Source organism: Protobothrops mucrosquamatus, unplaced genomic scaffold (assembly GCF_001527695.2).
Source record: "Protobothrops mucrosquamatus isolate PMUCROS unplaced genomic scaffold, P.Mucros_1.0 scaffold1795, whole genome shotgun sequence".
Lineage (NCBI taxonomy): Eukaryota > Metazoa > Chordata > Lepidosauria > Squamata > Viperidae > Protobothrops > Protobothrops mucrosquamatus.
In genome coordinates, this window is record NW_015387933.1 from 180,810 (window position 1) to 195,847 (window position 15,038).

Genomic DNA, 15,038 nt, shown 5'->3' on the forward strand with positions numbered 1-15,038 from the left:
TAGGTCTCAAAATAAGCAATTCAAGACAGTAGAATACCTGAAATGTATTTTATCATTAAGAATGCTTTCCCCTCACAACAGTAACAAGGCCAAAATCTTTGCTGTTCTTTACCTTGCATTTCAATAATACATTGCATTCAGAGGTAACTTCCCATCCAAGATACTCAACAAAATGTGGACCTGTTTGAAATAATGTGGAAAATAAGTACCTTCAAAAAATATAAATCCAGGCAACTGAATTAAGTTGAAAATATTTTTTTTCCATTTCATATGATGTAATATGTTACCTTGCTTCCTGAACCATTCTTGCCTTTGAAAGTCTGTTTCTTTCTGTAACTTCTGGAAGACTAGCAATGAAAAGAATAAATATACCCAAATCAAAACAACTGAATGATTGAATTGTATAAAGTCAAAACACTTTCACAAATGTATAGATAAGTACAGAGAACAATATAGTTTATGAAAGACTACTGCATTTGTATTTTTATGAAAAGATAATGTTCTGTTAAGTTAAAAGAGTTACACTGTATAATTAACCAGGCTTCTTCATATTCATCAGATGAAATTAAAATAGAGATAATAATCTTTTAGCAAGTCTCTCATTTAGTAAGTGTGATTAAAAGGTAACTTTAATCTGAATGGGACATAACTTTATAACTTTATAACTTTATGCATGACAGACTCGTGAGGCCGGCGTGATGTGCAATTAGTTCACAGGGTGAAATATGTTGGGGGTCTGTAGTCACCGTGAGTTTGTGGTGAGGGGGGGCACAGAGGGAGGCTCAGCCAATTTCACTGTATACATGTTATACTTTGATAATAAAGGGGTTTTTTTTTTTAAAATAGCAATTGTCACATTTATGACTTCATAGGTGTGTAAAGCAAAGGAAAACTGAAGTATCATAAGCAGAGTTTCATTTAGTGACTGCTTCACCTAATAACTGAGTTACTGGTCTCAGTTGTGGTTGCTAAATGAAGACTATCTGTACACCTTGAATCTTTTTTAAATTTTGCAGTTATGTTATTGTTTTCAATACAGCACCTAATCCAAATTCTGATGGACATGATTTTAAAAGTACAACTGAAATGTTTCCTCCTCTGAAAACACTACACAATTATGTTTTGTCTTTTCTTAAATTTCCTGTTCATAACTTGTTTTGTAACATAGGAAGCTGCTGTTTGAACAGATACAACTGAAAATGAGGAACTGGACATAAATACAGTATCTTTTGATCATAACCTATAAATATGTTTTTCAGCATTTATAGAATTTCTTTCTATAAATATTTATTAGTAAATTCATCATTATTATACAGATTTTTAGGATCATTATTAACACATATATATTGTTTTTTGAATTCAACTAAAGTCAATCTGATTTGGATAGACATCAACGATTTATGAAAAGAAGTTGAACTCTTCCAGCTATAGAGTCCTTATATAAAACTATACTACAAATCACACATATGATGGGACATTGAAATGATGATGGTGTTGGCAGAAATTTGGGATAACTATTACAATGAATAAATTTTAGCAGGCCTATCAAACACAATTCTTTTTAAGAAGAATATTAAATAATATCAAATGGGCCTGTTATAACATTTAATGTTCCTGTAATTTTTTTCTAACTTTCAGGAACAAAAGAGGAAAAAGATTTCTGAGATTTGAGAAGTTATACGGTTGGGTGGGAAATATTTGGTGGCCAATTCTTTCCGCTTCTGCAATACATCTATTGCATAAGCCCTTTCCTAAATGCACTATTTCTAAATGAGGAAAAAACTAAAGAAACAAGTTGTTTTTATTGATCATAGCTCCCTAGACATTCTTCACCTGTGAATTTTCAAGTTAGTCATATGTATGAAATATATCATTTTCATACAAAACCAAATAAAAAAACAGTCCACACTGTTGAAAATTGGTTACAGTCTGAAATTCATGAATTATACAAGAACCACCGCTACTCTCCATCTTAAATTTGTGTTTTGATAAGTTTTTTTTTTTGTAAATTCTAAAATGTATGCCATTTCCATAACAATTGCCTCTGCCCCTCCAAAAAATTTCCTATGCATCTATTAATTTCAAACTTGACATATGTGATCTTCTTAGAAAGGTCAACTTTGCTTGCAAGTTCAAAAAGAAATTAAAAAACGGTATATTTTCCCTCTTTTTAAACCTTAAAATGGCTTCTATAGCAAATCACTCAATTTCTGGAAGTTTAATTTGCTAAAAAGGACTTAATATTCTTGTAAATTTAATGTAATTCTATAAAAAACAAATATAAAGATATTGCTGCTTCTTGATCTTAAATGCCAGTTAATGGGAGAGTTGTATTTTTGAACCAAGATTCAGATCTTGAATAAAATAAAGAATAAAAGAGGTTGGATGAAGGTAGCTCTAAATCACTTTGAGATAAAACAGACTGTTTTCTGAATCACTCAGAATACAAACTAAATCTTGTAGACTATACACATTACTTCAATAATTATTTTTCTTATTTATTTTTCTAATTAAACACAGGATGAATTAACAAAATAAAGGATCTGAAAAGACAGGACATCAACATTATTCCACGTTTATCAAGTATTTCAATATTTTCAACTATTAAACTTTAGGCTACAGTCTTTTAAAAAAGAAAAATAAATCAGAAGATCTTACCATCACCAATTAACACTAAACTGGATTGATTGGTTGCTTTTCCATCTTGAAGTTGAAAGGTATATGTACCTTCATCCACATCATCAAGTTTATCCATAAACATTTCAATCATACCAGAATTATGATCACTCTTCATCTTGTATTTCTTTAATAACAAATATTACAAAGATAAATTTCTTTTTCCAATCTGGAAGTGTAATCCTTTATAAGTCTTCAAATAGTTTGATAGCAATTTCCAAGATGTTAACATTGGATGTTCTTGCTTTAACAGTTCAGATGTAACGTAATTGCTCCATTTCATAATCACACTCACTTGGCTTTGGACATATGTGCAAATTTTTCCTGAATGAAATTCAGGAAAAACAAGTTGGCAAATAAACACATGTATGCATAGGACTAAGAGACCAGCTATCATATCAACCTGAAAGCAACTCCCCTTACAAATAAAAGTTTGAATAAATAAGCATGACATGAAATACATTGAAAACAAATGAAAATAATCTATTTAAAATGCAGAAGGAGGAGCAGGAGATTCTGCATTTGATCCAGTAGCAAGGCAGCATTTGTGTTACTCATTCAGATATTCATGGGTATATGAACCACAGTGCATGATCCTTATTACCCTCATTTTCAAAGTCTCTCTCTCCTAACCATTTCTCTAACTACTCTTGCAGTGCTACCCATCACAAAAATTAAAAATAAAACCAGATATATGGTGGCCCAATCAGCATCATAGTCACTATTCATGAGTTAGAGTAAGGCTGACTTCCCCTAAACTTTTTGGATCAACACAGAATTTGTCCTGTGTGATTGCAGGGGATGAAAAAGAAATGGGCATAGCAGTTTTCAATTGTGTTGGGAACAATTCCACTTTGTACTTGGCTTTGGGTATGGAGGTCAGAATAGGAAATCAGGTGTTTCTTGTTCAGGTACAATAACAGACTAAATGGATTAATGTATCACACAAATTAGATTTATAAATGTATCAATAGAGGATCCAAAGGCGCTATCGTGAATGATGGAAAAAGTGTGAAAGAAATACAGCTCACAATGTCACAGTATAATCCAAACTGATATATTTTCACATATTTGTATTCTTTGATTTTATTTATATTTAATGCCATAACAGTTTAATTATATCCTGTTCTTCTAGTATTGTACCCAGCCTATCACACATCATAACTATAAAAATATAGCAAGAACAAAAGTATATAATGCCAGTATTTCTATTGTTAGAAATGATTGAAACAATAATGTTTGAGAAGTAATATGGCAGGTGAAATATGTTTGAATTTTTTATTTTAAAATTCAGTAATAGCAAGCAATGATTTTCTGATAGGAGCAATCATTAGCTTACCTCTCCATTGAAAATTTCCTTATCATTAAATATAAAGTTGACTTTGGCATTGCTAGACAATTTCTCAGCTTGTAGCCAGAATCGCACCCGTCCCTTATCCAAAATTTCAACTGCCAATTCAGACTTAAGAGGAACAACTGCAATAAAGAAAAATAATGTCAAAAAGAATTTTCATTGTGTTCATAAACACTGTATATGCATGGACAAATTTCCTATTGAATGGCTATCTGAAAATGTATGCATTTTTTGTTTTCTGTATATATTATTTAGTGCAATGATTTAATTTCTATAATCCATTCTGTTCAAGAGATAGAATTTCTTCATCTGCTACTGATTTATCTGCAGATAGTTCTTGAAATAGGTGATGCTTGATTCGAACATACAATATAATGTAATTCAGATAAAAGGGGAAAAACTATACTATTTTGAATCCATATATTTATATATTGCAAAAATAAGATGTCAAGACTTGTTTTATTAGTAAAAGATGGCAGTAACACATTTTGCAGAATTAACAGATATTTCTTCCCTGTATTGTGTGTAATTACTCTAATTTTATTAGATATGTGAGATTTGCTTTTGCTATTAGTGTCAGAATCATTTTTGCAATCCTGTAGGTACAGAGTTAACAAGATTGTGTGGTAATAAGTCCCTAACTAATATGTGTGTGCCTTTGCATGTTTTTCCTATACCTAGATACATCATGCAAACAATATACTGTATATTGTATATTTCACCTATATGAGATATATGTGAAGTTAACTATATTATTCATATATTGTTTGTAAGATTCCCAGTTAGACATGCAAACCCATAATTGATACATGAAAGGATGTGACATTGCCCTTCAATCATGATTTTGTTGCTTTTACTCTTATTTGTTGCAAGCATGCTAAATCAAATAATCCTTTGAGATACATTTCCCCTTTTTCTATTCACAACGATAATAATGTTGCTGAATTTGCTACTGCAGAGCTTTCCTGTGCAAATTATCTGCCTGGTAAAATATATAGAGGCTAATAGAGATGATGAAACATGCATGGGAATGTCACAACCAAAGTTCTGTTTAAATCACAACAGGATTGTGCACATTTTACCATTTCTCTCCTATTGTTCACCTCTTTCTGGATGCCCATGTTATGGATGGCAATATCAACAGCTGTTGTTGATCTATATAGCTATTGTTGATCTGAGGAATTCTGGGAGTTAAAGTCCATAAGTCTTAAAGTTGCCAAGGTTGAGGACCCCTGATCTATACAAGTGATTATGTCTTCAGAATTCATAGCTGCTACTTCCTTCTCTTTCACTCTACTGACCATTGTTTCTCTGCATCTCTTCCTTTTAAGCAGGGCTAAAAATGGCAGGTACTACAAAGGACTATCACAGTTCTAACACATTATTTTGAGGAGGGACTTTTTTCTAAAGCAACATTGTTAGGCAAAAATAATCCTGAGAAACGACATGGAAACATCATGACTACTTTTCTCTGGTAGGAAATGTAATATGAGCTTTGCATGGGGACAGAGGACGGAATTGGTGCAGGAGCAATTATCTGTGGCTCTTCCCAATACACCAGGGGTCTTCAGACTTGGCCCTTTTATGACTTGTGGACTTCAACTCCCAGAATTCCTCAGCCAGGCACTCTGGCTGAGGAATTCTGGGAGTTGAAGCCCACAAGTCATAAAAGGGCCAAGTTTGAAGACCCCTGCAATACACCATTTGAATAACTCTGTTCCTCTGTTCTTGAAGAAAATCTTATAGTTGTTGATTCTCAAAACAAGTGCTCCTTGCTCATTTTTTTCAAACATTCCAGCTATACTTAAAGATAATTTTAAAATATATCTAGTCTGACACATAATGAAATCTATTTACTTTATAGTTAACTACATTACGGCCCAGCATTGTAAGTTGTATAAAACTTAATCTGCAATATTATTTTACTTCCCCAGCGGGATATAAGAAGAGTGGTGTTTTGCAGAAGTAGAACAGAATAAACAGTCCCCAAATTTAGAATCTGTCTGGCATCACATCTCCTTGGAAACTGCAGCACAGCCCAAGGAATCTGCTGCAATAACTCTGTTGCAAAAGAATCCAAGGTACTGAGAAAGTAGGACAGATCATTGCTTAATTTTGTTTTCTGTTCCTTTTGGTCCTTTAGAACAGGAATATAAACTACAATGGCAAATGGTAACATGTTCTTTCCTTTGCATAAGAACCCTGGGGAGAATGGGAGATCATGAAAAATTCATTGCAAGAAAACAAAGTACTTTTCATCTATTCTGAAATTCACTTGTGAAAGAAGAAATATGATTCAATCCTATCACCTCATATAGCTTCTAAATCCAAGAAATTTTAAAGCGACAAGTGCTAGTACTTACATCAGTCCATGCTATAAAAAAAGACTCTTTGCTATATTGCTTGTCTTTTACTGTCAGAACTGCAGCAATTTTAAGCTCTTATATATAATTAGCTATGAATATTTTAGGCTAAAATAGAACAGAAAAAAAGCTAAAATCCAGAACTAGAATGGAAAAGATTTAAAACTACTGAAAGTTTGGCAACCTGTTCTACCATATAGCATAAAATAAACAAGATGCACATTAAAAATATATTAAACATGATTTTAAAATAGTAAGACAAGGAAGGTTGATTCTTAATGCTCTTTGGAACATCTAAATATATTTGCTAAAAACATCTGAAGGCATTCTGAATAATCAAAGTAATCAAAGTACCAGTCTCCAGGGTATAGAAAAGGCTTTGCTGTCTGTGGGATGAGGCATTCATAACATAAGAATCTGTCAGCAACAGGACCTCCGCTTTTTCTCTCAGGAGTGGTTTTCATTTCACTATTTTATAAACTGCCATCTACAAATGCCAGTTCTAAGATAGTCACAGCAAGCGGCAGTACCTAGCTGACCTCGATTGACCTTGGAAAACTAAGCAGGGTTAGACTTGTTGAATACTTGGAAGTACCTGGGAGACATTCAGGATATACTGGGTCGGTAGACTAGACTAGGAAGTTGCAAATATATCCTCAAAAAAGGCAATGGCAAATTACCTCTATACAGTATCAGTGTCAAGAAATGCCATGAGCAAACAAGCCCAGAGAGCACCAAGAACTTCACTTTCCTACAGTAACCAGGAGTTGAACTCAGCGCAAAGGAGACCTGACATTATTTTGCTAAAATAGTCCAGAAATACAAATGCTGTAGAGAATTTATCTTCATTTTTCTTTACTTACCAGGAAACTTGTGGTCATGACTGAGTGCAAGCAGACGTTTCATTTCTGCAAAGCAATATATTATAAGGATAAGAAAAGTCATATTTTGGTGCATATATACAGAGATAGATGATAGCTATATAGCTAGATGGCTAGATAGCTATATAGCTAGATAGATAGATAAGATGATAAAATGAGGGAGTGAGGGAGAGCAAGTTTGATCTAGTGGTTAAGACACCAGGCTACAAATCAGGACACACACCTTAGGTATGAAAATTGACTGGGTCATTGGGCCAGTCACTCTCTCACAGTCCAACTTACCTCACAAGCTTATTGTTGTATGGAAAATAAGAGGTGAAGGGGTATTAAGTATGCTCTCTACCTTGAATTATTTATAAAAATAACAGCCGGGATATAAATATATCAATATTCCCGCATTTTATTTTTATGGTTGTTCATAGTCTTATGTTTATTTTGAAATGTATCTTGATTTATATTTATTATCAGAGACAGAGATCAAGACTTACCTTCTTCATCTATTGTATAGCTGGATGAGACACCATCTGTGTCAGTTACAGCACAGGAATATATGCCTAAATCTTCTTCATTTAGATCTTTAAATATTGATTTTGACCTTTAAGACAAAAAAAAATTGTTCACAGAAGAGATAGGGTTTCAAACAAATGTGAAAGAAAGTCCACTTACATTTACTATAGTTTACCTTTCCTAACTCAGTGCTCTGTTGTTATGTTGGGTTTCAAATCACCAATTCTCCACCAGCATGGCCCATCCTGACAATTACTAGTAGAAAAGTTAAAATCCAATATACTTGGAAAGCACTAGGCTGGGGAATATTGCTGTGTTTAATAGGCATGTGCATGAGGAAATACTAACTCAGGCATTACAGTCTATTTTTCAAATAGACCGAGCAAATAATTGAAAGCTAGCCTCATGTTAAAAAACACCTTGATAACCAGAAACAGCAAGCATAAGAAGATCTATGGATGTCTTTGCTCACTGATCCAGCTGAACCTAATATACAGTAAGCCACAAAGAGAAAAACAAATAGCCATAGTATAGATGGAACCCATTAATTTTTTGTTTGAGAGGAATCCTTTAAACAAAATACAGATTTAGACCAATCATTCTACCAATCTACTGAATTATATCCCATATTTTGAATCAGAATGTGTAAAGCTGGTAGATTTATTTCTTTTTTCTCAGCATACATCTCAACTCTTCAGAAATGGGGGGTTTATAGTGCAGGGAAAAGGAGGTGAGGGGAAGCTTTCTTGGTATGACAGTTAAAATTCCATTACCTGAATTAAACTTACAAATAAAATAATACCTAACATACAAGTGGAAAATAAACTTTATAGTAATCCTTACTTTCCACCTTTGGTGTCAATGGCTAATCGAGAGTCATCATCAATTGGTTCATAATTCTTGGACCAAATGAATTGAGAGTCTGATGTCCCCTGATCACATTCAAAATTCAGTGAAATTACTCCATTGTCATCAACTTCAGCCACAATTTCTTTTGTCCCTAAAAGGAGAAAAAAAAAGAAGGAAAGAAAGAGGGAAAGAAAGAAAGAGAAAGGGAGAGAAAGAAAGAAAGAAAGAAAGAAATTAATTGAATGATTAAGTTTCATCAGTCTTAGACTATGAATCTCTGTAGACTACCTATGCATAATTTAATAGTTTAAATTGCTTACAGGCATAATAACAGACAACAACCAATGTTATTTGGAAGATAGTAGCATCCTTCAATAAAACAGAAAGTAAATAAAAGGACAAGTAGAGGCACAAAAATAAACTTCTAATTGATAAAATGGTTTTGCAGAATTGCAAAAAACAAAAAAACCAATTTACATGTGATATGGATTGATTACAAAAAGGTACTTGATTCATTACAACATAGTTGGATCATCAAATGTTTGCAAACAACTGGTGTCAATAAAAACAATAAAGTGTTTATAGAAAAAATAATGAAGACAGAATTGGTGGTTGGTATGAAAATATGGACTTATTAGCATTAGGAGTGGGATCTTTCAGGACAATTCATTATCACCCTTATTATTTACCATTGCTGTGATCCCACTTTCAGTGATTTTGAAGAAAACAAATCTTGGCTATCAAACAGCAAAATATGCTAATAAACGTTCCACATACTGTATGTTTTATGTGAATGTTCCGAAGCTTTATGGAAAATCAGAAATTGAAATCTAGTCATGGAAAACTACCATACGAATGTTTAGCACAGATATATTAATGGAATTTGGCTAGAGAAATATGCTACTATAGCAGTAAATCACAGTAAAATCGTGAATAATAATGGAATTGAAATGGCAAAAGGCCAAACCATCGTGAATCATCAGAATGAAACCTATAAGTATTTTGTATATATGAGCATATACAAGTATATTTGACAGCCAGTTTGCCTCATGGTTAAGGCACCAGGCTAGAAGCCAGGAGAGTGTGAATTCTAGTACCACCTTAGGCATGAAAGCTGGCTGGTAATTTTTGGCCAGTCATTCCGTCTCAGTCCAACTCATGTCACAAGGTTGTTGTTGTGGGGAAAATAGGAGGAGGAAGGAGTATATTGTGTGTGTCCACCACTCTGAGTTATTTATAAAAATAATAATAAAGGCAGGATATAAAGAAATAAAAATAAAATTTAAAAACTGGCATTTCAATAACTGGCAGTTCAATAACATCAAACATTGACAAATTAAAACATGCAATTAGTAAAGAATACACCCAGTGAGTGAGAAAACTGCTAAGAATAAAATTGAATGGTAGAAACACCACTGAAGCCATCAACACCATTGAAGCCTGCCTGTGATATGATATGATAACTGCTGGAATTATTAATTGGACACAAGCAGAACTGGACAGTTTGGACCAAAAAACCCAAAGAAAACCAGTGACTATTCACTATGTACTACATTTCCGTAGTGATATTGATTAATTATATCAGACTCACAGCAATCAATTCAGAGGTTTATTTCAAGTCTAAAAAATTGTTTTGAAGAAGAATATTGGCTGATTATGTACAGTAAAAGACAGCCAAGAACAAGCATTGACCAAGTTTAAAATTACAATGTAGTGAAACATGGATATAAAAATAATATAATAAAATCATGAACAGAATGCTGGCGAGGAAAAGCATCACATGATCAATTTCTACTAAAGATCAAGAGGAAGGTCGATCAAGATAAATCCTGATAATGGCTTACAACCTGGAACATTAAAAAAAGGAAATGGAAGGCTTAATTTTGGCTGCTCAAGAGCAAGCTATTCAAACTAATGCGATTAAAGTCAAAACTGAAAGATCATCAAATGATTCAAAGTGCAGATTGTGCAAAGAAGCAGAAAAACAGTAGATCATACACTCAACTCATGCAAGAAGATTACATTAACATTAACTACAATGATACAGTATAACATAGTCACCAAAATGATTCACTAGAATATCTGTAAAAATTATTGCGTGCCAGTAATGAAAAATTAGTGGAAATATATATAAAAAGTAGTAAATAATGAGCAAAATATTGTGGCATTTCTGAATACAAACTGATAAAGTTTTGGCTCGTAACACACCAGAGTTAAACTGACTGAACAGAGAAAACTGTAGATAACTGATGTAACAATACTAGAGGATGGCATAATAGAAGACAAAGTACTGGACAAGATCACGACATGTCAAAATCTGAAAATCAAAGTGGAAGGATTATGGTATAAATCTGGGGGAAACCTAGTAGTTTTCAGCACACTGGATGCCATACCAAAAAATTGTTGGACTGCACATTGACAAAATTTTCACCTGTCAGTTATAAAAGGCTATGCTTCAAGTAGCAATTTCTGAAAGAGAGATTCCTGGGTTACATTTTCATAATACTGGCAATGTTATGAAAAGATGATAAAAGTTGGTAAGTAGTCTATGTCCCCGCCCTATCATCTTTGCTTTTGTTTTGCTAAAGAGAATATACAAAAAGAAACTTATTTATATAGTGTTTCTATAGGAAACAGCGACCTTTATATTACTCTACAATTTCTCTGATGTTTTTTTTGCTTATACATCAGATATTCCAGGAAGTGACAAATATAATGCCTTCAACTAGAAGAGGAAAGGAAGTAGTAATTACAGTCTGCTTGTATGTTTTCTTTTAATAACTATATTAATTAATTAAATTAAATTAATACCACTATATGTTGTCAATCACTCTAATATATATTTAAACTTTTATTTTCATCAAGCAAAATCAACAAACCTGGTCGGGTTTCTGCCGTTACAGGGTCAGTAGGATCTGATGGCTTCCCAACTCCAGCTTTATTTGCTGCTCGTACACGGAACACATAACTGGTGCCTTTTTTGAGGCCACTTATCTAAAGACATCAATATAGAGAAATCACCTACAGTATGAAAATGTTTACTATGCACCACTTGGAGATGATGCAGAATTAATTAAAACCACTTGAGTCTATAAATAAGTATAATAATAGGGCTTACTTAGGGTATCAGACAATTTCTACAATCCTAATCAAAATTCATGCTTTTCCTACTTATAGGTTTATTCTCCACTGGGCTGGAATAGGAATTTACAATTAAACCAGACATCACTGGAAAAAACTGTAGAACTACAGAAATATAGAACTACAGATACCACAAGCACTATACATATATATTTATTTTAAAATCAAACATTAATTTAACCAGTAACAATATATATATATATATATATATATATATATATATATATGATTGATCCAAGAAAAGACTAAAGTGGCGACCATTGTAATGTGATCATTAAGATGTTTGTTTTTTATATTATTAATTACTACTATACTTAGTTATCCTTTTTCCTTGATAAAGGTAAACAAAAATGAAGAAAAAACAAGATGAGTAGAAAACTCATTGTCCTAAGTATTTATTTCTTCAACAACCATTGCCATGATATCTAATTTGCCCAGTTCTTGAATAACATTTCTGGTTTTGATATAGTAGATCAAAAATTTTCCAAGTCCAACTGTAATAGTTTAACTTTTATGGAAAGGCCAAATAAATTTAAACCCCAAAAGAATACAAAATAAAATATTAGTATAAGTATCTACATAAGTACAGATTTTTTATCTACATCAGTATACCTTTAAAAATTTGTTTGTAATAGGTTTTTCATTCACACTCTTCCAACAATCATCTGATTGTTTTGTTGGTTTCACATCAACATAAAAACCAGTTACAGGACTTCGGCCAACATAAATTGGTGGTTTCCATAATAAAACTATGGAGTCTTTCCTAACTTCATTACATGACAAATCATGGGGTGGTCCTGAAAATTAGGAAAAACAACAATACAAAGAAAACTATAGTAATTATTATCAGTGTATAGACAAAACAGTTATCATATAGAAAAAAATGTAACTAAATCGATTTTAACTGTGTGCTTGGAAGTTTTCTGGAAAAAGGGGGCAGTAGGAAATAGATGGAAAGGAAGAAAATGTTAATTTTAATAATAGGCTTTGAGGATTTGGAGTTTATACAAAAGTGATCAGGACCAAGGATTGCCCACCCAAGTCCCAGTGTCAAATTTCTCTAATCAATTTAGAAAGTGGCTAGCAAAGAATTTACTAATACAATCAGCAGTCCCTCCCTCCCTCCCTTTCTTCCTCCCTCCTTTCCTCTGAAGCTCCGCTCCTGATTCTAACCTGGAACAGCAATGGTCCATTCTTCACATTTAAAGGGTTGGGTAGCAGGAGAAAGTACACCAAGCCCAGCTATGTTAGCTGCAGCCACTTGAAATTGGTATGTCATGTTCTCCTTCAAATCATTTATCTGCCACATAATTGGAACAATACAACATGTTAATACATTGTCCTATAATGGAGTAAACAAAAGTAAAAACAATTTTTTATTGTTTTAAAAATAAATATTGCTGAAATGTTAAATACTTTAAATCAGGGACCCCCAATCCTGTCCGTGAACTGGCACCAGGCCGCAGCAGAAACTGGGCCATGCAAAGAAGCGAAGCCCCATCACAGGATGCAGGCAGCACACGAAACCACACCCCCTCTGGTCCACGGAAAAACCTCTCTCAACAGAATCAGTCCCTGATGCCCAAAAGGTTGGGGGCTGCTGATTTAAATGACTGACGTAGAAAAAATAATAATGTTTAAGATCCTATGTTCTTTTTTTGATTAATGTTTGTATGTGTGTATGTATGTGTATGTACAAAATTATATAGCACTGATGTATATATCCAATAATATATTAACCTTGAAAATTACTGGAAGTCTCAATTTTGTTTTATTATTTAATGTGTCTGTCTGTCTATCTGTCTGTCTGTCTGTCTGTCTGTCTGTCTGTCTGTCTGTCTGTCTGTCTGTCTGTCTATCTATCTATCTATCTATCTATCTATCTATCTATCTATCTATCTATCTATCTATCTATCATCTATCTATCTATCTATTAGCCTCATAGTCAAAACCAATAATGCTTTTTGAAAATTACAGATCTTAGAACAGGACAATTGTAAGAACAACTACTTGACAAGAAGTGACATATTTTTGGAAAAAAATAGTAGATTACATTAGCACTGTATTTGAAAATCATGAATAATAAGAAAAGACCTTATTAACCAAGCTGATAAGCCAATAGTGACCAAATGGTCCTTTATATCTGAAGAAAAAAAATTCAAGACTAAGAATAGATATCTTTGATAATACAAAACCTTTCAAGGGACAATTATTTTGGTTAATGAATCTAAATATTATGGATATAATTAAAACATTACTCACATGATAAAACAATCCAGTTATAGGTTTGGATTCTAACATAAATCAACTTGATATTAATAAAAGGAAAATTTAAGCTGGGGCTGGTGACACTGTGTAATACCCCATATTAGGTAGCAATCACAAGTCTAGAAACATAAAACTCTCTTACCCTATATGCCCTTTCACTAATGGCTTTAATGTTAGCTTCCTTCCATTCTCCATGTACTCCACCAATCACTTCCCGGTAATTCACATAATAGCCGGTGATCTCAGCTCCACCAATAACTTTTGGCTGTTTCCATCCAAGAACCATTGAATCACGAACACTTTCAAGGACTGTGATGTCATATGGTGGAGACGGTGGTGCTGTTTTATGATGAATAATTTAGTATTAGGATAGAAATATTCAGTTATCCAATCAAACTTTTGTATAGAGTTATTCATAGTTTATCCTGGAGTTTCCTTCCTTCAAACAAAAATCATGTAGCTAATTGAAACACTTCTGAATAAGAAATATAGGCTTCTCTAAACTCCATATTCTGTAAGTAAAAATATTAAGATAAGTTATTTAAAAAGTAATATATTATGGAGTGAATATTGTAGAGCAAAATGATTTTAGCTCTACTTCACAATAATGACTTTTTTAAAAAAATAGATAAACTAGTGGTATGTGGGTATGTGTGTATGTGTATATAATGTGTGTGTGTGTGTGTGTGTGTATACAAACTCTTTTGTTGAATCCAAGCATATTGTTTCACAGATGTTTTGTCTTCTTTTCTTCTTTTTCCCACTCTTAATTTTTAGTATTCATAATGCTCTAATATCACATCTCCATTACACCTACCTTGCACACAGTAAGCGCCCATCACAGCAATCCAACTCACATACAAATGAAAATATTTGAAGCTATATTTTTGAGGACAGCAAGGAGAAAAAAAAATAAATCTCTATCCACCGCCATTGACATCTAATATGCTTTCTCTTTCCTTGTAATGCCTTCCTGATCTTGAAAGTGCATGAAAATGC

General features: G+C 33.0%; 1 protein-coding gene across 1 annotated transcript in view; it reads right to left on the reverse strand.

The window, feature by feature from the left end:
- MYOM1 (myomesin 1) overlaps positions 1 to 15,038 on the reverse strand; it is a 78,036-nt gene that overhangs the window by 10,215 nt on the left and 52,783 nt on the right. Inside the window, exons 19-29 of the mRNA XM_015823190.1 lie at positions 14,182 to 14,378; positions 12,945 to 13,071; positions 12,384 to 12,568; positions 11,510 to 11,624; positions 8,625 to 8,781; positions 7,763 to 7,869; positions 7,257 to 7,301; positions 4,016 to 4,152; positions 2,659 to 2,803; positions 288 to 347; positions 113 to 180 (exon numbers count right to left, since the gene is read on the reverse strand). Of these exons, the coding sequence (XP_015678676.1) occupies positions 113 to 180; positions 288 to 347; positions 2,659 to 2,803; positions 4,016 to 4,152; positions 7,257 to 7,301; positions 7,763 to 7,869; positions 8,625 to 8,781; positions 11,510 to 11,624; positions 12,384 to 12,568; positions 12,945 to 13,071; positions 14,182 to 14,378 (1,343 nt within the window). The remainder of the gene's footprint in view (positions 1 to 112; positions 181 to 287; positions 348 to 2,658; positions 2,804 to 4,015; positions 4,153 to 7,256; positions 7,302 to 7,762; positions 7,870 to 8,624; positions 8,782 to 11,509; positions 11,625 to 12,383; positions 12,569 to 12,944; positions 13,072 to 14,181; positions 14,379 to 15,038) is intronic.